This window comes from Fringilla coelebs (assembly GCF_963513975.1).
Source record: "Fringilla coelebs genome assembly, chromosome: 2".
NCBI lineage: Eukaryota > Metazoa > Chordata > Aves > Passeriformes > Fringillidae > Fringilla > Fringilla coelebs.
In genome coordinates, this window is record NC_140029.1 from 87,929,314 (window position 1) to 87,954,909 (window position 25,596).

Here is a 25,596-nt window from a genome sequence, read left to right on the forward strand (position 1 = left end):
GAAAAACCCTAGCTACATCCTAAAGGCCCTCCTTACCCCTACAGGACACTTGAAGCTGTAGGAGACACTTGGCAACACGCTGAGAAGATGCTTCAAAAGCTTTAAAGGTGCTACATAATCAAACTTGATCTGCTTATTAGTTTCCCCTTTCTTTTCCTGCTCTGAATCCATGCTGAGAATCACCAGGGAGAGATGTCTTTTTATTATCATTCTTTTATTTTCCTGTTGCTTTTCTGTTGCATATACAGTACTTAAAAATGAGATCACCTTCACGTCAGGCATGTACCATGTTTATTAACAGCAAAAAAAGTATTATCTAGGCTTCACTCAAGACCGATTTACAGGATAAATAACTGTTTCAAATTACTTAAAAAAAAAAAAAACAACCAAACAACGACCCCCCAAAGAATAAATTAATAACTTAAGTGATTAGCTGTCCACAGTGATTTGAAAACTTAATAACCATTCAAACAGTGACACCACAAGAAGACACATACTGTACAGTTTGCCACAGATTACTCTTGTCCTTCCTTCTACAAATGGAAATCAAAAAATTAAAAATACTCCTCTTTAAGAACAGTCATAGGCTTTGAAACACACAAAACATCCCTGCGAATCGGCTGCTGATGCAACAGCTTCACAGCCAGGGCTCCAACCCCTCCTCGCAGCAGGTTAAGAAACAAATGGAGAAAACTACCCTAATCTGACTGGGTCTGTTCCCACACAAGGATGCCCAAAGTTCCCACACAACGGTGGCAAAGTCACGTTGACTTTGCCAAGGGCTGGGCTGAGTGGGATATAACTACTCTAAAGGTTTGGTCCTAACCCTACGGGATTCATCGACAGGCTCCCCGTGGAGCCCAGGGTCCTGCTCCCTTCCCCTCTCTGCAGCGTGGCTCAACCACCACGTCCATACCACTGTCAAAAAACCCATGGTATTGCCAGGGTAAATGTGGCAGCAGAACGCTGAAAACTGTGCAAATGACATTTCCCCCACCCGCCTCAGCCAGAAGAAAATCCTGCCAAGTTTTTTTTCACCTTGGTAGTTAAGGACGAAGGGGTTTTTAACGAGTTCTGCAGAGCAGGATGTGTCGGTGCCATGTATGATGCTGGGCATGACAACAGGGTAGCACCACATGCTGCCAAGCCATTGCCTGCAGACTTGAAACAGCTCTTTGCATTATTAGATGTCAATTAATTACACCTCACGACACATCTGTGAGGTGGGGAAATAAGTACTAAAAACCTTCATTTTACAAGCCGGAGAAAAAGCAGGATACAGGGTTCACATGAACCCTCTCGTCCCACATGAAGATACAGTGTGGTGTCACCCAGAGAATGACAATAAAAATGATGGTTTTCTATCTCCTGGTCTGGGGGAAAACCTCTCCCATATAGTCAACCCACTGGCCTACAAATGAACCCGTTGTATGTTAGCAATGGGCTGCATCAAAAGTTAAGAGCCTGCTGACTGGGAGCAAGTCTGTTGAGAAGCTTTTTTAGCTAAAGAGATGGAGCCATGTGGCCCAGCTTCTGTTTCAGGTATTACTGGCTGGTGTTAAAACTTGAACACCACGTGCCAGGACCAGCTGGCCGTGGGCTGGAATGGGACAGCTGTATTGTGACACCTTGCTACATATCAACTTTTCTCAAGAGAAGACACTAAATCAGCAACCTGATCTACAGTACAACACTAGGAGATAAAGTTGTGACTACGATGATGAGACACCAAGGACAGGCTGATAGAGGGATGAACTGCTCCAGACCAAGGAGGTATCATGATCAAAAAGTGCACATCTTGACCTGCAAGAGCCTCATTAACAGCTGCAAGATCATTGTGTACATGTGGGAAGGTTGAGCAGAGAAGAGAGACACTCAGACTCATCAGAAACCCTAAATTGGCTTATTGGCCCTTGTGATTTGATGCTGGACTGGTCCCTCTGATTTTTTTGACAGCCCTTTGACGGCCATGTGTGTTCTCTGGCTGGTGCCAGAGTTAGGCTTTGCTCTTCCCCCTTCCTGTAGAACTGGTGCTTCTCCATAATCACAGCTCTGCTGCATCCATCTCACCTAGACAGCATCCCTTCAATGGGACACACACTGTGGGTGTCAGCTTTTACATGGAATGGGACTTCCACATCACCAGGTGGGAAAACACCAACGCAATGCAAGCACAACTTGAGAAAACCATCCTCTTACATGCCTCCTGGGCCAGAAAGTTCAGACAGCACCTGGGAACTACTTTAATTTCTTCCATAAGACCTGGACATGGCTGTACCCTGCTCCCCACCCAAGGAGACATGATCATTGGATAGCCAAAACAAGCCAACCCTTCCTGGTATGACAGGGTGTGGAAGTGGCGTGGGTTTGCCGAGAGGTCTGGATCTAGCCTGACAAATTTACAGGTTCAAGCTGTCTCCCAGTTGCTAGAACTGCCTGTCCATGTCCTGGATGACTTGTTCTGGGCCAGCCAACCCTTTCCCAGGTGCAAGGGATGGCCCAGCATGGATTAGGTCTTCTCACTGGGGAGTATGGCCTTAGGGTTGAGCTGTGTGCCTTGCCACTTGGCTCCATGGCCAGAGAAGTCGCCCTGTACCTCTTTTGGATGTTACAGGGCTCCAAGCAACACCTTGGGCCCCCTCCCTCACATGGAGGTGTCTCCACTCAACCCCAGCAGCACAGGGTCTCAGTGTGGAAGAGATGCTCCAAGCAGGGTCAGCTATGGGGTTGACCTAGACTGGTCTTGAAAAACTCCAGGGATGAAGATGGCACCTCAAGGGACAGCCCTATGAAAGCATGGCACTGCTGCCCCATGAACAGCTCATGGGAGCCCCTCAGCAAGGTGTCTCCCAGCATGTCCTGGTCCCCACACATTTCCTGTAGGGTTTCTCCTGCCCAGCTCAGAGCTGGGTGAATGGCCCAAGCCTTACTGAATGCCAGAGCACAGGCATCACATTGTCAGGCGGGATGACCCCCTTGAGAAGCGCCCGAGAGTGGTGGAAGCTACCATCCCACCAGTGCATGGCTTCTACTGAGCATTCCAGAACCCACAAATCTCTGCACATCTGACCCAAGACACAGGCCAAAGGAGCACATTGTGAGGACCAAGTCCCAAACCTTACTGGCAAACTCCCCTGCCTTCTCTTGTCCCAACCCCATGTTCTCTCATATCTCACCCTTGCCAGGGGCTGGTGGCCCAGAGTTCAAATCCGTCCCACTTAGCTCTCAGACAAGCCAAACAGCCTTCTCTGTCCTTTGGTTCTGATTCTGCATTTGGCCCTATTTGCCAGACTCCCAGCTTTGCCCTGGCACACTCTGCGCTCACACTTTATTCTGTTTTGCCAACTTGAGACTAAGCCTAAGCCTGGCATTCATTTAGAGCTGGAAATGTATTTCCCACTGAACACTCAAATGCCAGTTCAGAGCAAATCAGCTGCAAGGCAAGCTTACACATCTCACCAGAGAGGAATGATGAGCAGCATTTGCATACTCACAGCAATGGATACACACTCTTGGAGACTTTTGCCTTTAAAACCACCTGCTTAGTCATTTTCAAGCTTGGGGAAAGTTTTGAGCCATGGACCTGGTGCTTCATAAAACTAAACATTGAGGTCATGATGCTTGTCTCACAGACAACCTTCTCCATGAGCACACACACATGAAGGCACATCCCTTTTCTAAATCAAACCATAGAGCTGTAGAGCAGGCTCTGACGTGAAAGCTCAAGCCAGTTTAATTTCAATTAAAATGAATAATTTGCAATGTTCTCAGTTTCCTTAAATACCTATTTCTAACAAAGGAGCCTGTCATACTTGAGAATCTAAGTATAAAGTGGATGTGATAAACTCAATGCCTTCAGGACAAAGTTCTTGGCAGTCCGTGTAATTAAAGCAGCTGCTTTTCAATATGGTTTAAGACTAAATACTGCACAAACATTAATCACCAGGGACTGCTGTAATCAGCTTGGCAATCGTCATGGGTGACTATTTCCACTGAAGCCATTGATTACTTAATGCTTTCAGGAGGGGTTGATTCAATCATGTCTATGTGGCTGAGAGCAGAGTCTGTGGGCTTCTGCTTAGTTTGGTGGTGCTGTTTGCTTGGTGCTTTGCAGCGGAAAAGGTAGAGGAATGCATCTGTTTCAGTGAAAATACAGACTTTGCTGCAAAGCAGAGAGGGACCAGCAACCAGCAGTTGTTAAGTAGCTGCTTTTGAGCCGTTCTGGTCCTTGGTCTGCCAAATGCAATGGACCAGTTACTAGGGATGCTCATGACAGCAAATTATCAAAACACAGGGTCTGAGCCTGGGAAAAGAGCTATCCCATGCCAGTGGTTGCCCCAAGACATTTGTGAAACGTGGAGAAAATAATCTAGTTTCTCCAGTACCACAAAAGGCTTTTCCAGTCTTAATTAACTCCTAGGATTACACGTGGGAGTGGGCACTGGATGCACCTAGTGCCAGTGCAGAAGCACAGGGCACCCACTCAGCAACTTGCATTCGAACCCACTGTGCTCTCTCTCAAGCCACTAAAGCTAACAGCTTTGAAGAAGAAATAGGAAAAAATCAGCTTCCCAGTAGAGTGACATTCCTTTTGGTGGGGATGAGGAGCTCTATCCCAGATGGGTGAATGGACACTTCAGTGGGCTCTGGATCAGGCCCAATGTTTAGCCTCCCCTGAGATGCAGTGATGAAAGGGACAATGGAAATACAAAGTACTGTGTTCTAGTCTTCATTTTGTCAACTCACCAGGCAAGTGGGGAGGTGTCCAACAGAAGGCAATGGCCCTTGCAGGCTGTAACACACCCCCTGACCTTTAGAAAGAAATTTGACTGTGCTAAATCTTCCCCTTTGGGGCTTTGGGGTTTTTTCCCTTCTAGTAATGATTATTTTTAGCATAAACATTAGGGTATTTGCTTTGTTGTTTCTATAAACGTCCAGCACTTCAATGTCTCAAGAGGGTTGTCAGAGCTTTTCCATTAACACCCTTCCCTTGCATGGCATATGAGAACAAAATACAAAATGGTGTTGAAAGTTCAAGACTTATTTTACCAGCACACAGCAGCACACAGCCCTTAAGGGACTGGTATCCTATCCCCATGTGGGTCACGTCTGGCCCTTTCCAAGCTCAGACCAAGATTAAGCAAATGTGTTAATGCTTAAGCATTAATAATCAATACAACTTGGTGGTGTTGGTGGAACACAGAGCCCACGGTGCTGGGAGGGGTTCAGCTTGCAGAAAGAATAGCTCCAGCTCTTTAATAAATATTATTACCTCATCTTTCTAATGTCTCTTTCGTTTGGCTCTTGGTTTGCGGTCAGCCTGTTTATTCGTGTCAGCGCTTGCTGTCTGGCAATCAGGCTGCTCCATGGCAATCATTAGTCCTTCCTGTTTTCATGAGATCATGAATTATTATCTCTGCATTAAACTGTCTCGTCCTTCTCTTCTCTCTGTACTCAGCAGCTGCCTGGCGAGCGATCCTGAAGCCTGGACGCGTTAAGGATGCTGGCAAGGGGCAACAGCAGACTCCCACCCATAATTAGAACCTAGGGCCATTAATGTCAGCAAGCCCCATTTTTGTGTTGAAGAAACATTGATGAAGCTGAAGGGAAAACACTTCAGCCTTTTGCACCCTCCACAAACCAACCACAATGCTATGTTAAAGCTCATACTGAAACGCCCTGCCCTGACTCTCCTGACCAACCTCTTCCCAAGCCCATGACCTCACCATCAACCAACATTTCAATTACTCTTCTTCTTTCTTCCAAGAAACATTCCACCAGACCTCTTCACCCAGGATCAACCTCTGCAGTATACCACCTGTCTTCTCCCAGACCTCACAGCAGCCTTCCACTCCCTTCTTGTCACTCATCCTTATGCCAGTCCACATACACAGGGTCTCCAGAGCCTCCCTGCCCCCTCATACTCAAACACAGAGCTTCTCACAATGGCCACGATGTACGAGTCTCACTCTATGGGCTTCTTTTAGTGCCACAAAAGGCAAATTTTGGTTTTTAGGGTCAGATTCACAGGAACTGGTTTCAGACAGGCAGGGGGTCAATGCTTAAATTCTACCTTCCAAAGCCAATCCCTCCAGCCCCTTCCAAAACCAATCTCTCCAGCCTGTTCACTTTGAGAGGTAACAGAGAATATAAACAGAAGACACCCCAACAAACTTCATGAGAGCATGTGCTGGCATGTATGTATGTGTATGATGGGGCAAGTCCTGAGCTCCTAAGTCAGCTCAATGGGATAGTGTAGATGGTGTGTCAAGCTCCTGGAGGTTAACAACCCCAACCAAAACCTTGGGGGCTGTCTAGCCAAGAGCAGAGGTTTTGAACGTATTCTTTACAAGAAACAGGACAACAAAAGTGATTTCAAAAGCAATGGTCCTTGCTCATTTTTGGGACTGGGAGGAGGCAGAGAAGAGGACAACCCTAAGGAGTGGAGAATCAGAGCTGGGCAATGATATCCTATGGGAGATGCTGCAAACCTGCATGGCATGGTTTAAGGTACGATATGGCAGAAGACGGGGAGAGATGATGCAGTGTTAGAACACACAAGGTGGCTTTAATAGCTGTAAGGAAAAGATGTGTAGGATGAAACCTGGTATTGCTAAGTCAAAGTTCCTGGATAGTGCATCCAGCAGCTAAAGCACAAACCTAGCCACCAAACCGTTGGCCTTTATCACTGGCAAACAGTATCTGCCAAGTCTTCCCCTGAAATTAAGTTTTGTTTTGTTTTAAGAGAAAAAAAAGAAACCAATGACACCCCCTCCCCTCCACAGACAAGTCTTAGAAATCCAGCCCAAGTGGGTCTGGCAGCCCAGCGAGGCCACAGCTGGGGTAAACCAAGAGGACATTCGCCTGTTTGGCTGCCTGCCGCAGGCACTACTGCTTCATGCTCTTGGCAGGCTCCGAGGACTGCCGCACATCAGTCCACTCCTGCATGGTGCTCTGCAGCGCCTGTGTCTTCTCCTTGTCCACTTGCACGTAATCAACCTTCTCATCTGAGGCGACTGACGAGGTGGAGGGCTGTGGAGAGGAGAAACAGGGCACCGTCTGGTCACTCATCAGCTCCCTGCTCTTCCCTCTCACTCCTTTCTGCAGCAGCACAGCGGGTGCCACAAGCCCACCAGCACCATTCCTACTTTCTTGAAGACCTCACAGCTCATCACCCTCCCTTTGACCTCCCAAAGACACTCGGATAAAGGATTTCAATCTGCTCTGCCTCTTGCTGTCATGAGACTGCAGTGCAGTGGGAGGGTAGAAACAGCATGTGGGTCTCTACCTTCTCACAGACTTTGGGACATGAACGTTTGCTTGTAACTGTGTTCTCTAACTGCTGATTTTTTGAGTTCAGCCTTGCATCTTGCTCATTTTCCTGTAATCTCCAGAACTGTTGGAGATACACATAAAAATACCAGCTCTATACCTTTTAGTTGTGCTGACTCTACCTACCTATGGCACTAGCTCATTTTCATCCCCAAAACAATAGATATGTTTGCAGGGTCTCCCAAGAGAACAAGGAGATACTTTTTACCATAATTTCTGGAGTCCTGAAGTTTTTTCTGACTTTACAAGCATTTCAGAGGACCTCCATCTGCTTGTAACTGGAGCCGTATCATGCTTTTTACCAGTCTAAAATCACTTTCCCAGAAGGGGATATAATTTAAATGGGTGATACTTGAAGAAATATTGCAGAAAGAAACCATCAAGGCACAACTGTCAAATAATAAAAGGACCTAACCAGTGGGATGCTTTGCCTAGGAAACAAGGTAGTGTTTGACAAAGTGAGGCCAACTCACAAATGGTTGCCACGAAGGTTTACACAACCCTAATCCTTCACCTTTCAGGTGCAAAATCCAAGTATGGTCTAGGAGGATGTTGTTTTGAAGGAGGAAAAAAAACAATTCTGATACTTCTTGGGATACCTTCTGACAGCTTTTCAATATATAGTCTCCAGCATAATTTGTGTTCTCATCAGCATCCCTGAACCCTGCACATCCATGCTTCTGCTTTGCACTGCCAGCAAAGCTGCAGACATGCATAAGAGAGATAGTTTGACCTAGAGTAAATATAGCAGTGGGTCACAGAATGGTTTGGGTTGGAAGGGACCTTAAAGAACATCTCATTTCAACCATGCCATGGGCAGAAACACCTTCCACTAGACTGAGCTGCTCTAAGTCCCATCCAACCCGGCCTTGAAGACTTCCAGGGATGTGGCAACCAAAGCTTCTTCGGGCAGTCTGTTCAAGTGCCTCACTACCCTTGCAGTAAAGAATTTCTTTCTAATATCTAATCTAAACCTGCCCTCTGACAGTTTGAAGCCATTACCCCTCGTAGTGTCACCATATGCCCTTGTCAAAAGTCCCTCTTCACCTCTCTTGTAGCCCCTTTAGGCACTGGAAGATGGTTTAAGGTCTCCTTGGAGCCTTTTCTCCTCCAGGCTGAACATCCCACCTGTCTCAGCCTGCCTCCATAGTAGAGGTGCTCCAGGCCCTCCGAGCATCAGAGATTCCCCAGACCACAGTCCAGGCTTTGGACCATGCTGTTGCCAATGTGCATAGAACACCTTAAAAATGCATCACTTTTAATCAGAAGTTTATAAAATCCCCCATACCTTCCTGTGTGGCCCTGGTGAGCTCGGCTGGAAGTCCAGGGCCAGGTAATCCACACTCCCCGAACTCTTTTTAGGCGCTGGGCTGTTGGTACCACTAGGAACAGGAGAAGCAGAAATGGGGTTTTGCTAATGCAGGGAAGAGACAGGAGAGATAATGAGGATTAAAGTGGGAAGGAAGAAAGAAAAAAGGAAATTAACACAAATCCAGAAATGAAACACGTTGGAGGCACCTTTAAAAGAGCCTGGGTATTTGCTCACCTGCCTCTGGGACAAGGATGTGCAAAAACTGCTGGGGTACTATAAATGTTGTATATTGTGCTAACAAATATTTCAAGCTCATGCTCTTGATTTCATGTATCAGAGCAGCTCTGCTGCCTTTGTGCTGATTTTCACATGCCTGACAGCAGACGTGGGCCTTAGCATGTCCCTAGAGCCACACCTCAGCAGGGCCAGGCCAGCTCTGGGATCTTTGCTAATCACAACCATGCTGCACAGAGCACAGATTTCCTCTACCCCATTAGTTACATAGCCTCAAAAATATGCTTCAAGTCAGTGGCTTCACCAAAACAGACAAAATCCCCTCCCTGTAAGCAGTGCCACTCCCTGCTTCTGCTCCGATAGCCCCTGCTCCCACAGAAACATGATGTCAGCAGCTATTAGGGGGAAAAAATTGAAAAAAATCAACCTTAATTAGGAAAATACACCCTGACAGTCTGTATAAAATTTTAAACCCCTCTTAATTCCTGGCAAAGTGGGTGATACATGTTTCTGCTCTCATACACATTTAAAACTCCAACGAGACACGTTGTCTTCAGAAGGAAACACCCTGTTTTGTGCATTGAGGGATGCACATACGGATGTACTCCACACTGTGCTATCTGAGCACTTCCATGTCACAAGCTAGGAATGCATCTGCAGAGCTGGGGAGATTTTATGTCCTGCCAGAACCATCTGTCTTAGCCGTGGGGCCCTTACCATGGCCACGTAGTTCTCCTCGCTCTCTCCCGAGTCAGTGCTGGTGATGCTCTGGGAGGAGACAGGGCGGCAGTACTGCAGAGAGCCGGCGTTGAAGGTCTGCCTGCAAGGACAAGGGCCGAGGTGTCACTGATGGCTGCAGGTCCTGCTTGTCCTTTGACAAGCAGGGATGGGAGAGGGCATCACTGCCATCCAGTCTGGGCATGAGGAAGAGCTGGTGGCATTGAGGTTCTCCAGCCTGTCCTTTCCATGGGTCGGAAATCCTTGGTTTTGGTCTCCTCAATTTTTTCCTTCTAGAATTTTTTAGTAACGCCTTGCTTTCTATGTACCCGTAACTCTCCTGCTCTCATCTACACAAACCAGATTCCACTAACTCCTTCATCTCACAGGAAACATTTAATTTTGGAGGATGGAGGGGCAGCCTTGGTGAAGCCTCTCACCTCCAGCCTCACCACAGCAACAGGATTTGTTTACCATACAGTCCCTATCCAAATTTTTTGCCGGAAAGCAAATCCTCTGAGGAACTGCCTTTCTTTCAATTGGCCAAATTTAATTATACCAAACAAAATAATGAAATCAGCTTCTGGCATTAAAGCACGTGTCTCAAAAAGCTTATTTGTTGCCTTTCAGTAAAGCAGGGTCATATGATTAGCTGATAGGGGAAAAATCCATTAGCTTCTCCAGGGTCAGACCTCTTGTCAATCAAACCCTGCTCGCTGCTTCCCAGCGCAGTGATTTCAGCACACAGCGTTCATGCCCTGCAGTCAGTCTCCACACAATCCAATTTATTAGAGGAGTCATAGCAGCCAAGCTTTGCTTCTGCCTTTTACTGGTCAACATCAGACCATGAATTAGTAGCAGAACTGGAATTGTGTGAATCCTGTTATTTTTGGCTGGCAGACACAGCTCTGAAGTGCTTTGGTTTAATTTTGCAGACTTCCTTCAGGCTAAGCTTTGCTTTCAAGGCAATCAAAACACAGCTTGGTCAGACCCTGAGAGTCACCCTGTGCTTTGAGATGACAGTGGGGTTTCGGAGGGGAATAGCTTGGATGTGAAATCATGCCCCCCACACAGCGTGGCTGAGTTGGTCTGGCTCAGCTGCATCATGAATTGTGGCGGACCACAGGTCCCAGGTCAGAGCCACGGCTCTCCAGTAGTAGTCAGATTCCAGAAACAGGAAATGTCTTCAAGGGATCTTAATTAGCTTGTTAGCCACATGCTGGGCTTTCATGTGAAATCCCAACCTAAATGAATTTATCTTCCTGCCACCAGCTGTGATGTGGGGAATGTTTAATCCATGGCAGAGGTGGCAGCATGGCTACCTGTGGACATCACAGGTAAGAATGAGACCAGAGAGCTGCTGCTGGAGCAAAGCAAGAATTCATCCCCCAGCCATTACTCACGTTGGCCTGGACCAGGATTTTGTGACTGGCGATTTGAAGGGAAGCTCATCAATGACAGTGTTGTTCCTCAGGTCCAGTGGCGATGGCTTTGCTGGGGAGGGGAAAAGCCTTTATTCAGAGGCAGCATGGTCCGACAATTCAGCATCCATGACTGGCATGAAAGTGTCCCCAACAGATGGCTGATTACCTCCCATTCTACTAATCAGCTCCCCAGCCCTCCCTGCTGATGCCAAATACTCAAACCAAAACCCCTGTGCTCATTTATGCCAGAACTGGGAGAAAACAGTGAATTTCTCCCTCTGCTCCACAGCTCCAAAGTGGATGGGTAGTGCTAAAAGGGGAATATGCCTTCTAGGGAATAGTGATCTGCTAAAAATGCCCAAACCCCAAAACCACTCACTAGATATATGAGGTAACTGATGCATTAGATGGGAACAAGACCAGGCTCTGCCAGGCCTGAACTGCCTCTGGGTGGAGTGTTTTCCCATAGGGAATAGGAAAGGACATCTGCTGGTTAGTGTGAAAGCTCTTCTCATCAAGAATGGTTCATTAGGTGGAGGAGTTCTATGCTCCAACCCCAGCCCTTGAATGGGGTGTTCATGGGGTTAGGTGTTGACACCCTAGAGATGGGAGCCCTCCTCCCTGGGATCTCCTTGGCCACCTGCCAGACAATGGATTAGGGAGACATTTGGAGAATGTCAGCAGAGCCCTGAAGGACAAATGGCCTGGAACCAGCCAGCAGGAAACGGTAGGAAAAACTTGTGTCATCTGAATACAACATTGAGATTTTGGGGTGGAGCACAGGGAGGGGTGGAGGCCAAGGGGGTGAAATCCTGCCTGTGACATGCATCTCCTGTAAAGGCCTAGAAGGGTTTGAGATGGACTGTTCGAGCACCATGAAAGCCACATTTGCACTACAGAGCTCCTGAAAGGGGAAGGGGACGGGGGACATCTGAAGGTCAGATTGTACGGGCAGTAGCAAAGCGCCCCCCACCTAGGACTGGACACAACTTCACAGATGTAGTCTGAAGTATTAGGAGAACAGAAGGACTCCTGGAAAGATCTGTGCTCAACCAAAGGTTCTTACCTTTGCGGTCGGGTTTGAGGTTGCGGTTGACCGGCGGGGGCTGGATTTCACTCAGCCGTCGGTGGCACTGAGCCACGGCTCCTCCTTTGTGCACGGGCAGGGTGGCCGAGGACAAGCCCACCAGGTCAAAGTGGTGCGGCCCAGGGCTCATGGGGATGTAGAGGCTTTGGGCATTGTCGTTGGCTTTCTCGGCGTGGATGAGGGGCGAGGAGCCAGGGTTCATGGGGACGTAGTTGTCCTCGGAGTCGGTGCTGTGGGAGCGGGCCACCGCGGCCTTGGCCTGCTGGGGGAGGACGTGCTGTGAGCATCAGGCACTGCTCAACCCCATCCGCTGCAAACCCTTCATTTCATCATAACCAAACAACATCTGAGGGGAGACTCACTCTAAAATCTAAGTACAAAGGCAAGGAATGATCTGTCCCCTCCTTGGACATCAGTTTGCACTGAGAGGTTCTACCTCCTTTGCTTCCAAGACAGTGCAACACCCTGAGTTTTCAGAAAGGTCTTTATCACCCAGACCTGAGCATCTTCTCATGATCAGAGTGAGCTGGAGAAGCATGCTTAACCTGGAAAGTCCTTCTTCCCTAGGCTGTTGTCTGTGACTAAAATGGAATATGAAAGGTTGCTTTAATGTCATTTCCAGCTCAGGAAATCTTAGAAAGTGCACAAAAGAGGCTGTTCTGGCTACATGTCAAAATGTAGCTCAGCGGCATCCCAGGCTTTCAGGAAGAAGGCAAACTCTTGGGTAGTTTTTTTTGGGCCAAAGCTGCAGGCAGATACACTGTGTGGAAGCAAAGCTCTGCACATCATGGTTAGGTGCCACTCCATCTGTTCTCTGCAGGCCACCTTGGCTTTAACAGAAACCATGAACAGACCCCTTCCTGACTTAGCTCTGTACTCCTGGCTGTGAGGGCCAGCTTGGAACCAACCTGTCTCTGGATCTGTAAGGTGCAAGTGGTGCCTGTAGTGTGGGGGCCCACACCAAGGCCAACTCACCAGGTAGGAGTGGTAGCCATCGTTCATGGACTCGACGGACTGCACAGCGCTGCCGCCCCCGTGCTGGGGGTACTCGTACGTCTCACAAGAAGAAGCTGCAACACAACCACAAATTCATGCGTCCCACCACAACTGATAACAAAAAGGGGTCCCTGAAAACAAAATCCAGGCACTGGTAGGGCAGTATCTGTTCTTGTTGATTGAGATGCTGGTGAGAAGATGTGGTCTTTAGCTTGCCACAGGCTCTCTGCTATGCTCCTTCTCAACTAGCATCTCTTTGATGCACCAACACAACTGCACATGCCTGTTCTGCTGAAGTGCTGCAAAATCCCAGGGGTAAAGGCGTCAGATAAGGCAGATCATGGTGACAAAACTGGGTTAAGGGGAAGCTCTGTTAGAGCTTGCTCAGTAAATGTAAGGGCTGGCAGCCTCCAGTAAGGAGAGGATGGGTGCAAAACTCTTAAGACCAGTCTGTTTACTGCTGAGTAAGAATCTGATCTCAGCCTAAGTTTGGGCATTTAGGTAGGAGGAGATGGGAGAAGCATTTCAGAGAGCTGTGTGTATAATTTACAGTGCATTTTCTCTACAGCCACCTTTTCTAAGTTACTTTGCAACTATCTCATCCTAGGCAGGAGGTTTGGAAAGGGCATGTACACCTACAGCCCACCCATGGCCAATGGCAATCGTGGCTCTGCTGCACTTGGGGTTGTTGGGTTTTGGAGACATGCAAAATCAAGGTTTTGCACACCCACCTTCGTGAGCAAAACCAAGGCATACTTCCAAGTTGAAGCATGTTCTGATAAACCTGGTTATGAGTTGAAGTAAAGGTAAGCTAAAAATGGCCGAAATCACAACAATCTGGCAAAGGGCTGCATAAGCAAGCACATTTGGGGTTTTGGTTTGAGGTACAACACAGCCAAAAGCCAGGTGAGCAGCTCTGGTGGGCAGAACTCTGCAGGTGCCTCACCATGACTGCTGAATACAAAAAACAGGGCCAAATCCTGGCTGAGCACAGTTTCTCTGTGTTCTGGCTGATGCCACGTGCCCCCCAGCCCTACCACCCCAGCCCTAGGCAGTGGGACTGATCCACCCAAGGCTGCTGCACAGCACAAAGCCACCCCCCGGTCCCCACCTCCAAATTCACCTCGGTGCAGTCTGCTGTTCTCCACTGCTGGCAGCGTGTTTCTCCGGGGAATGGTGGCTGCCATGGGGGTGAGACCTAAATTTTCACCAGGCTGGGGCCGCTGGGGTGGGCTGCCCCACCGTGGCTCCGTCTGCCCAGGCTTCGGGGGCCGTGGGGGCGGCGCAGCGGGTGAGTCGCTGGCGGCCACGGCCAGAGCGTTGTGGTTCTTGTCCAGTGTAAATGTCCTGGGGATCTGGTAGATGGAGAGTGGGGTGGCAGGGATGTCATAGGAGTCCGTGGAGAGCTCCCCAAACTCCTTGCATAGGGTGTTGTTGGGAGTCTTGTAGGTGTAGACCTCCTCATTATCAGTTTCGGAGCTGGTGAGGCTCGACTTGGGGTGGGTGTAGGAGCCGAAGGAGCGCGGGAGGTCGTAGGCACTGTCCCTGAACTCCGAGTTGTGCCGGCTGGGTTTAGGCAGGCTGTAAAAGCCGTGGAGCTGCCCACCAACGCCGTTCATGCAGTGCCCGTTGCCCTGCGAGAGCTTCTGGACCGCCGTGTCGCTCCGCATGAAGAAGGCAGACCTGGTGGCTTGGGAGAAGCTGGCACTCCTGCAGAGGGAGAGGAGAAAGGGGCTGGAATGGGGGGAGAGCCGGTTCTGGGTGCAGAGAGCTCTGCTCCCTCTGTCTGCCACCTTACTGACCAGCACTGCCCAGCCCCAGAGCGATGAGAACACCTCAGACCCCTCCCTCCAAATATGCCCACGAGCCACTTAATCCTGAAACACCCTCAAAATGCCTCTGCCATAGGTGAGAGGTACATGCACACTGCTCCATGAAAGGGCCATAGGCAAGAATGAGCCTTTTGTCCAGACATAAATTGCTCCAAAAAGGGCAATTTTCACACCAGCTGACATCATCCCAGGGCACAGCTGCAAAGTGCCAATCTGCCAGCATTGCCATCGTGCCTCGACCGCCCATCCGCAGTTCAGGAGGGAGATTTCATCTCACCTCTGCCTTGCAAATGTGTGAAGGCCTGAAAAAATTCCTGATGGGGATTATTTCAAGGTCTCCAGCCATGTCATCATACTGCCCTCTTGCAGGACAAGCACTGGGGAGGTAACAGAAGCCCCCAGCTGGGATCTGCGGTTTGCAGCCCTGATGCACACAGAGGGAGGAATGAACCTCAAGGCTAATTTCAGAATTATAAAAGCCCTGGAGTTGTCCAGGGTGAGCAGGGCAGTGTGGTCACTAGATCCACGCCTTGGTAATGATTCCTTGATTTACATGTGGTCATGCCTGGGGACTCATCAGAACAGGGGCCAAGCACAGAGATCTCAGACCTCTAACAGCTGCTGGCTAGCCACTGCTCCTCTGCTGATTCCCCTCAAGGTACTTCATCTCCTCTTTTATCCCTGCTTAGTCCCTCACATGGATCAGGCTTTTGGGGATCACACTCTCCCAGCCAGAAAGGGCTCAGCCAGCGCCATGTAAACACCCCCCCAGAGAAGGAAGTTCTGCCCTGTATCAATCACTGTGGTGAGAAAAAGTGAAATGGATATGGGGAGAGTTTCCAGTTGGGGCAAATCACTGGGAAAGTGCCAGTCCTTTGGGAAAAGCTGGGAGATGCTGGTTTGCACTGCTCTGGTGTGGTTGATGCTCTGCAGGGACAACAGGACTCTGTTCCATGGAGCCAGCACGAGATGGCGCTCAGAAATAGGGCTTACTTAGGGGAAAAGGCAAGGGATGCTCTCTCTGATAAGACAAATGAATCCCTGCCACCTTTGGACCTCAGCCCACCCAGAAGTGGTTTGTGTTTTGTCAGGGTATTTTTGGTCGACGACTTGAAACATCTCATGGGTTAATTATCTGCATTGCCTGCCAATTAGCTACTATTACCCTCATTTTATGGATGAGTAAAGTAAGAGCTCCAGAGCAGAAAGGGGAGGGATTCCCAGCAGTCCTGCAGCCTGACCCCGTGCTCTGGGCGCTGATCAGAGCATTATTTCTGGCCCAGCTGCAGAAGTTACCACTGGCCAGTTTGTTTCTGCCCACCAAAGCATCGGTGCTCGCTCCCTTCTCCTCCAGGTCCCAGCCCCGTTCAGGTTCTCAGAGGGTGGCTTTTAGGTATCCTCACAGCTGGAGCGCGAGAGGACCAGTTTTTTTAAACACTGTTCCACTAACTCTATCTGAAGTTAATTTTTCTGAGCCTTTTTCCATTGTTGTTTTCTGAGTCACAACAATGGAAAAAGGCTCAGAAAGGGAAAGTCAGCTGCAGCAGGGAAGCCCAGTGGAGGCTGCAGCCCGAGCTCTGCACTCACTCCACGCCAGCTGGGTTCCGACTGTCTCTCCCTCCCTCCCTCCCTCCCTCCTCGCCTGCTCCCGCCAGCCAAAACTCTTCACGTCAAAAGAACTCCTCGCTATTTAAGGCAACCGGCTGGGTCTGGAGGCGGGGATTGTCGCTGGCTCAGAAATCCCACACCGTGCACCATCAGCCGCCACAAGGGGTGAGCGGCAGGGTGCTGCAAACCCTGCCCATCCCTTTGTTTGTCCTTTTTCTGGTTAAGGGCCGGAATTAGGGCCCTGCCTGCAGGATCACAAAGTGGTTAAAGTTGGAAGGGACCTGTAGAAGTCATCTGGTCTAAACCCTTGCTCAAGCAGGGCAACCTAGGGCTGTGGCAGGACTGTGCCCAGACAGCTTCTGAATATCTTCAAGGATGGGGACTCCTGAACTTCTCTGGGCTACCTCTGCTAGTGTTCAGTCACACTCACAATGAAAAAATGCTTCCTGATGTTCAGAAGGGCTCTCCTGCATTTAAGTTTGTGCCCACGGCCTTGGGTCCCTGGCACTGGGCATCACTGACAAGAGCCTGGCTCTATCTCCTTTGCACCGTCCCTGCTGGGAAGATAGCCCTGAGACTTTTCATGTGCCAGTTGAACAGCTCCAGCTCTCTCAGCCTTTCCATTTAAGAAAGATGCTCCAGGCCCCTCAGCAATTTCCAGGCCCCTTTGAACCGGACCCAGTACTGACCCCTGGGGTCAATGTGAGCTGACGACATCTTCCCACTGTCATAACCATGTAATGAGACTGATGCTGGAAAATAAAACAGCTCAAGGCACGTTCCTCAGCAGCCCCGTCCCGTTTGGGATTCGAACACAGCCCCCGGCTGGCGACACCACTGACCACCCTCTGGGTCTGGCCACCTGAGAAGCCAGGAAAGGTGGGAGTTTGTGTGGTCACCTCTCAGACCTCCTCCCAACCACGATGAAATGAGACCACCATTCAGGCCTTTCTCCAGGTGTCTTTTGCAGACCTCCAAGGATGGAGGTGGGTCGAGCCACTCACACGCAGCCCTCCCCTCTGCTGTCCCCGAGTGGGTGGGCCACAATACCTTGCATTTTCTGACTTCCTGCTCATACACTGGTGCAGGAAAAGGTAGTCCTGGGGGGCACTGGCAGACAGGGTGCTCTGGAGGTGGCTGGCAGGCGAGTCGAAGGTGAAGAGGGTGGGCTGGCTGGAGTGGGAGGGCGCGGAGGACTTGCGCTCTCGCAGCAGGTGGTGGCCGGCACCGCTGAGCTCTGCCGGGGAGGAGCGCGGGGCGTGGTTCATGGAGGCGATGCTCCTCAGGGTGTCTGTGCAGGGAGGAAGCACACCTGAGTGTCAGACATAGCCACCCCACATCCCTCGTTCCCAGGGTTTTCCTTACGTAAACGCTCTGGCATTATGGAGGTCAGTGTGGTTTGCCAATGGCTCCAAGGGATCCTCTCAGCTTCTCTACTCCGAGCACGTGCAACTACAGGTACCGTGTATGGAAATAAATATTTATTATGTTTTATCATAACCCACATTTCCTAATTTTATAATACTTTGTCACGTGCTTAGTGGCCTGCTGGGATGCCTGCAGGATGTCAGCCTATGTCATGGGGAGCTCAGTGGGTTGTTAAAACCTGATTTGAAAGAGAGGAGCGTTCACACTGCAGTGAGATGTGATTTAAGTCACCTCCATCCCTCTGTGTAAGGGCATCACCGCTATCCCTTTACACTTGGGTTAACTGAGGAATAGGGTGGGAATCTAGATGGACATAATGACAGCAAAGACGAAAAATATTCTCATGTTTCCTAATTCTGTATTGATCTTGTGACCTCAAGAGAGTTGCTGCTGTTTTCTGTGAATTTAAAGGGATGCAGACCCAAGATGAGACTCTTAGTGCCTGTTCCCCCTGCTCAAGGAGAAACAGACTCTAAAATATTAAATTAATTTCAATGGAGAATACCTCAGAGGTCAGGAATAATCACCCAGCTACTCCAGCCCTCTCATAAGTGTGCTCCATTAATTCAAACCACAGATGAATTTTTACAGCCAAGCTGTAAATCCCCATATAATGAAAAAAAAATCCAAACAAAAACAAAACAAAAAAATCAAAGCAAAACCAAAACACCCAGGAAACCCTCAAGCTGCAGAATATTTTGGAAATGCTGATCCTTCTGTGGTTGCAGAAGACCACACAGAAGACCATCCATGCACTCCTGACATGTGAAAATCACTCACTGTGGTTCGCAGAAGTCACACTTCATATAGTAAGTGTGATTTACATTTATTTGGTGCTCAAACAAAACACAGAAAAAACCCAAACCCTAACAAAAAGGGGAAATCCACACATTTTCTAGCCACCACTAATTGTGGGATCGATCTCAGGTTTCCCTGACATGATGGTCACCAGCTCTTCAAATTTGACTTCAGGCACCCATGCTCCAACACAAGGATGAGTGACTTTTTATAGATTACCAACCTCTTTTTTTTCCATTCCTTCCCTTAAATTCCAGATCCTACCAGAAATTTTGCACCTGACTCCTTTATGCTACAGAGAAATGAGTTCTCTACAAAGTGGCTGTAGTGGCTCAGACAAGGAGAAGCTCCACGCGGGGTGATTTTTCACCAACTTCTGAATCATGTCAAGATACAAAATCAATCTGTCTGCTGCTCATTCACAGCTGCTACATTTTTTCCCTGGTGTTACAGCAAACTTCACCCAGTGCACAAAAAGTACATTAATAAAAGCCAAAGAGCCTGGCTTGACTGTGTTGTTTGGTTTGTGCTAAACACAGAAAGGATCAATATTTAACATTGACATTAATGGTGGGGGATGACAGCTTAAAACTCTGATTCTTGTCTTTTTTGCATGGGCATTAAAGATCCCCTGGGGCTCTTCATGGGAGTAAATGGCCATCTCAGTGTCCCTGGACAAAACAGTGTCTTGACCCTCATTCTTATTAAATATTTATCCTATAGCAGTGCAGAATGATCCCCATTGGAAAAGGAGTCTTGAGAGCTATGAAAATTCCAAAGCGAGCGCTTTGAGATCAACCAGGATGAGAGACCCCAAACCCACACTGCCATCAAAAACAGGGGTGCTGCACCCAAAGTGCCCCTCAGGAGCCCCATCTTGCCACCTCCTGAATCAGAATCAGCACCAAGAATTGCCCATGGCACTGTGCTTTGGCCAAGGCTCTTTGGGCATGGTGAGGATGACGGGTTGGTGTTGTGCTCCCATCTCAGCATGAAGGTCACCTCTGGGGACAGCTATGAACTGCATGGTGTTGAGGTCCCTCCAACAGCTCTGAGCTGTCCTCTCACACTATCCCTGCAGGCTCTGCACTTGCCATTGCATCAAAATATCATGGCAATGCAAAATACACCGAGGAGTTAGAAATAACACTGATTTATTTGTGCTAACACAGCCTGAGGGGAGAGATGGGGCTGCACAGAGGAGACAGCCCCAGCAACACCCTAGGGCACAGCAACTTCCAATGGTAACACTTCATGGAGCCCTGGCATTCTGCACTGCCAAGAGACCTTAACCTTTCCCCAAAAATCAGTCTGATTTGGGGAAACCAGAGAACACAGTGCAAAAGATGCACTCATTGAAATTAGGATTAATTACTCCACGGTTACTCCAACCACATAAATGAAAATGGGGGCTGAAGGGGGGCAGGAGGCAATGCCTGGTAAAAGCATGTCACTTCCCTGGGGAAAGCCACTCTATTGGCATCCTCATCGATTTTCAAAATGAATTCCCAGCTTGCTTCCCGCAGCGACCCGGCCACGGAGAGCATTAGTGGGAGCCAATTCAGGACTCACGTACTCCATTAGGTCTGTGAGATGAACTCCATAATAGTAGGTGAGAGATGGATTGCTTTGCAGGGCTGGGAGGGTATTGCAAGGGCTGGGAAGATAAATCCTGTTGAAGGAGACTGCCAAGATTGGTATGGATTTTTTATGTTGTGGGGTTTTTTGGCACCAGAATAAAGGACAGCTCATGTGTCCAGGTCACACGCTGACAGCGGGTCCTGCTGGAGGGCAGGAAAGGGGGCAAGAAAAGAAATCTTGGCAGAAAAATAGTATTTGAAGAGTAGCACATGCCAAGGGAAAAATCAGGACACCACATCAAGTTAAACATGGACAGATCCCCATGAGGGTAAGGCACAGAGGATGAATACGAGACAGAGATCCCAAAGCCACTTCAACTTGCCATGCTGCAGCACCCAGCTGCCAAGCAATGGGGACAAACACTCCTTTCCCACATCCCTGCAGCGCTCTTAGGGAATAAACTCCTTGAGATCCCATCTGGATGCCTCCAGGCAGCGGTCCCACCTGCACCATGACCAAAGATACTCAACTCCAGCTCTCCACAAGGCAAAAAGAATGAGCATTCTCAATCCCTCATGGCCATCCACCTTGGGGCCATGGATAAACCCAGGCCCCTCCATCATTTAACAGTGTAGACGTAACCCTCTAATCCTTTGGCTTGATGGTGATATCTTGAGTTTATGTTGAGGGAATGTATCAAGTACAGCCAAGGAGGGATAAGATCCTGTGCAGTTCCTACTGCCATTCCCAGGGGGCACAGAGTTAAAGTTATATAGTGGGGCCATGTGGGAAGTGTCATCCTAACCCTATGCCTCCTGGCCAGTTCTCCTCTGAGTTTGGGGAATTGGACTCTCACGGTCTGGAAAAGGCAGTGTTGGACGCCCACAAGTTAAAATCCAATGTCAGCAGCATGATTTACACAAGTACATCTTGCTGGGCTCAGGCTGCAGCTGTTGCACTGTCCCTGCAAGAAGCCAGCAGCTCTGTGGGGACAAACCAGCACAGCCCTGCAATTCCCCATGAAGCCAGTGGCCTTTGGCTGAAGGCTTGAAACTCACTAGTCCAGGTTAAGATATACCTTTTTGTCCATGTGTTACAGCAAAGTGAGGAAAAAAACTTGGAAATCCATCCTCAAAGCAAGAATCCACAACTGTGAGCGCAGTCAGCAATGGGATGGACTAGGCTGGGAGCCAGGAATTTTTTATGAATGTTTTCAATCCCCCAAAGCGGTAATTCCCTCCTTGTTGACAGTTCTGAATTCCCTTGCTCAGAGCACTCGACTACTGCTATGTGCACATAGCTTCACACAGTGTTCCTGGGCTTATCTGAACAAAATAACAACTCAGCCTCCTTTGGAAATTGTTGCTCTGAATGTCCTTTTCCACCGGAGCCGCAACGTCATCTTTCCCTGCCTGAAGGCAGAGGCTGGGACTGCAACTCCCTGTATCTTCACATGATGCTGTGGATAAATTCCTGTGCTCCTGTTGATCGCAGCAAGCAAAGGTGCCAGGCTTGCATGGCATCCCTGAGTGGCACAAAATTCCCATGATCCCCACCAGCAAACTGGCAAGGACTGGTCCAAGAGCTCCTCAGATCTGCTCTGGCCACAAAGTGCCTTGGACCACACCGCTGACTTTGTGCCAGTTAAAACTTGTGGCAAATGAGACTTTCTTTATCAAGGGAATAGCAGAACTCTACTACAAATAATCCCCAGGATGGCACAGAGTAGATCATGCTCATGCACCATCATCTTCCTCACCCTTTGGAGCAGTTCCATCATTTATCAGCAAAAAGAGGGGAAACCTTCATCATGGGAATCTCCCTGCACCCCCACTTTTGTTGCCAGCTCTCAACTCATGCACAAATACCAAGAAATAATTAAAACAAGACAAACAATCCTACCAAAACAAGCTATCCACATGCTTCTCCTGGCAGGAAGAGAACAAGCAACATGTCCAGTGGATGAGTCAACACACCACAGGCTGCCAAGAGGCCCTGGGATGCCATGAGGATTAGCATGGCACCCGAGGAAGGTTTATTTGCTGAGCTTTCCCTATTGCCTCCAAGCTGGATGGCATTAGGAAAAGCTGTGGTCAGTCTGAGGATGAACTGGCAGATCACTGAAGGTTTTCTCCAGCAGGTTGGTAGGACACAGCATCTGATATGGATAATTTCCCCTCTCTCAAAATGGAGAGCTGTGTGCATGGACACAGGTACCCCAATTCTTTTCACTGCCTGAATTTTGGGTGCCAAGAAGGGGCACTTGAGCTTCCAAAAAGTGAGGACAGGGCACAGCTTCATCCCCGACTGCAGAAGAGCTGTAGAGCAGAGAGATAACAGTGACACAGGGCTTTTGAGATTTCCCTTTCCAGTTTCTGATGCTCATTTCCATTTGCTTTGGGAAACTGGTCAGGACAGACTGGCCAAGGGAAAGGAGGAGCATCACCCCTTTACAGACAAGGACCTGCTGCACAGAGGGCTGAGGGCATGGTTCCAGTTATACAATTTCACTCATCTAAATGATACTTAACCTATGCTAGTTTCCTTAGGTTTTCTCTACTGAGAACAGTGAAATCTCCCAATTATTTAAGCATTTGACACAGGTTAGGGAGAATTACCCAATAAAGAGTTATGGGAAAGACAGAGAGAAAAAGATGACAATAAATAAACTGACTTTCTTCATTAGTATCAGTGCTGTGCTTGCATTTGTATGAAACAACTGAAAAATATTGGCAAAGCAAGAGAGCATTTTCTTTGAAGAAGCATGGGAAACAGGAGAAAATATCACAGTACTGGAGAGTGAGTGAGTGAGAAGAGAGGGAAAGGAACCTGACCTCAAAGCACTATATAGCTCACTTATTTTAACAGCAATCAATTCTTTGAAGGATGAAGGGGCAGAAGGGAGAGAGACTGAAACAGAAACAATGCAATGCTTCCCCTTGGAGAACAAAGGTTTGCTTCTGCAAGATGAGGCTGTGCCCCAGATCCCATCCCTGCCCTGGGAAATACCTCCTGGTGACAGCAACCCATCTCTGTTCCATATCAACATGTCCTGGACATGGCAGTTGCCACCTGAAGAGCAAATCTGCCACTTGGTGGTGGAGCTCAAACACTCATGTCAACACTTGGAAGTCTAACACTTGACCAGACTGTGCACACTCCCAGTGTGCACCTATTTATTTTTGTTATAAGAGCTTCAGCGCTTTGAGATAAAAGCAGATGAAGGTGGATGCCCACAAATGTGGCTTATGTGTGCCCTTGAGCATCCCACGTGGGACACCCTCACCTGAGAGCCCTGGAGTGGCACAGTGACCCACAGGGAGGGATGAAGGAGACTATCCCAGGGTGGCAGCACGGGCTGGGCTGAGCCTTGTTTGCTGCATGGAACTAACCTCATCTTGCTCTGCTTCATGGATCATCATTTCTGATATTAGAAAACCAATCTACTGAGGGGATGCCAAACCCATCTGCTTAAATGGCATAAAGAAAAGGCTGGAAGAGAGGAAAAGGGCAAAGATGATGTGGTGTAACTGTAAAAAACACAAAGTCGTCTCAAGGTGGGTATTTTTGCCTTTGTCAGGGTAAGTGTATAAGGTGGCAAACCCAAGGCAATGGGGATGTGTAGATTTAGCTGCTTTCTGTCTGTGGGTGGCACATGTGATTCTGGCAGATGCCAGGGGCACCCTTAGCAAGTCTGTCTGGAGGTACAAGCAGTCTGCGGAGGCCAGTGCTGCAGAACAGGGTTCAAGCTGTTGAAAATGAAGAGCTATAGAAAGAGATGACACATTTATATGAGAAAAATATTTTTTTTTTCCCCCCAGAGGCAGATTCATGATGGCCCAGGATCAAACCAGCTCTCTTACAGTGTGGCATAAAGCTCTGGCATCCTGTTTTGGAGGATTGCACTGGATATTATTATTGGTTATTATAATTGGTTGTTATTATTTATGATGATGATGACTAATGATTTTGGCACCTCCTAACCCAGTTTTCCCTTGGAAATCACACTAGAGCAGTCTCAGCCAAGCACTGCAGTCCAACACGTCATCAAAAAAGTCCAGAAGCTGATGAACCACTGACTTCCACTAGCCCAGGAAAAACTTACTTTTAGGTCCTGAACAATTTTTTCCTCATCCTCTTATCATCCCCTGCAAGCAGTATGGGGGAACCTCTCCTTGCCTGAGCAAACACGAGTGCACGCCTCACTTAGCAGGGATGGAGGAGAAAGAATGAATCCTGGTCTAATCCCTGACAGGGCTTCTTAACAGCCCACTTTAAATTTTATAGTCCTTTTTATAGACAGTGGGAGTGGAGGTCTTTAATGTTCCAGGAGAGCAGAGAAAGACTTTCACTAGGAGAAAATGTGAACCCATTTTACTTATGCATGATTTAGGACCATTTCTATTCAAGGCAGAGCACAAGAGGCCCAAATATTTGCACTTTGTATTATAGAAGAACTGCCATTCCCGGCTCTTTACAGAAGTAATTTATTTCGATCTCACCTTACCTTGGGGGAAGAAACATTACAACTCCCAGTTTGTTGGGGAGTCAATAAAACAGCAACACTGTTATGGGTCTGCTCCACCATTGCTCAGCAAGACAATGCTTGGGGAAAAAAAGAGCACCCCCAAATTTCTCCTCTCAGAGCCCCCTTCCTCATGGGTTCATTTGCACTCATGCATACGACCTAACTGCAGGAGTTTGACTCTGTTTTTCTCTCCTCTATATAAGATTAATGTCATTTTTGCTCTGTGGGTGGTGTTTTAGCTGATGAGTTAAAAGGAAAGGGAGGTGGGAAGGGGGTAAGGGGTGAAGATGAGGACAGATGGTTGCACTAGAGCTCCACACTTCTCACACAGCTTCAGGTGAGCCCGTCATGCCCAGCCCTGCAAAAATCCAGAGAGGAGACAGAAGAAGTCATTAACCCTCGTGGACACAATATTGTGTCCCTGAAGCAGCCACAAAGCAGCCTGGAAGTCAATGCAAGCAAGAATCAGTCCAGCTCCAGAAAACATGCTCATTGGGGGGGAGAATGACTTGTTTGGTTTTTTTTCTTGCTGGAAGTAAGCTTCCCTTTTTCATCTCTGCAGCCTTTTCTCTCAAAACAAGCCTATCTGCAACACATATCCCTGTGGTTTTTTTTTTTGGTTTTTTGTTTTTTTTTTTTTTGTTTTTTTTTTTTTTTTTTGTTTTGTTTTGTTTTGTTTTGTTTTTGTTTTTTTTTTTTTGTTTTCTTGTTCTTGGTTT

At 48.3% G+C, this 25,596-nt stretch overlaps 1 protein-coding gene across 5 annotated transcripts in view; it reads right to left on the reverse strand.

Moving 5' to 3' along the window:
• Nucleotides 1-244: 244 nt before the first annotated feature.
• The window catches only part of GAB2 (GRB2 associated binding protein 2), a 93,353-nt gene continuing 68,001 nt past the window's right edge, over nucleotides 245-25,596 (reverse strand). Inside the window, exons 3-10 of one of the 5 annotated variants that reach the window (XM_084201153.1) lie at nucleotides 17,593-17,833; nucleotides 14,226-14,812; nucleotides 13,082-13,176; nucleotides 12,086-12,365; nucleotides 10,999-11,089; nucleotides 9,596-9,698; nucleotides 8,621-8,746; nucleotides 245-7,032 (exon numbers count right to left, since the gene is read on the reverse strand). In XM_084201153.1, the coding sequence (XP_084057279.1) occupies nucleotides 6,889-7,032; nucleotides 8,621-8,746; nucleotides 9,596-9,698; nucleotides 10,999-11,089; nucleotides 12,086-12,365; nucleotides 13,082-13,176; nucleotides 14,226-14,812; nucleotides 17,593-17,833 (1,667 nt within the window). In that variant the 3' untranslated portion in view covers nucleotides 245-6,888. Of the gene's footprint in view, nucleotides 7,033-8,620; nucleotides 8,747-9,595; nucleotides 9,699-10,998; nucleotides 11,090-12,085; nucleotides 12,369-13,081; nucleotides 13,177-14,213; nucleotides 14,813-17,592; nucleotides 17,834-25,596 lie in introns of all 5 variants that reach the window. The other 4 variants (XM_084201152.1, XM_084201151.1, XM_084201150.1 and 1 more) reach the window with 4 other exon arrangements.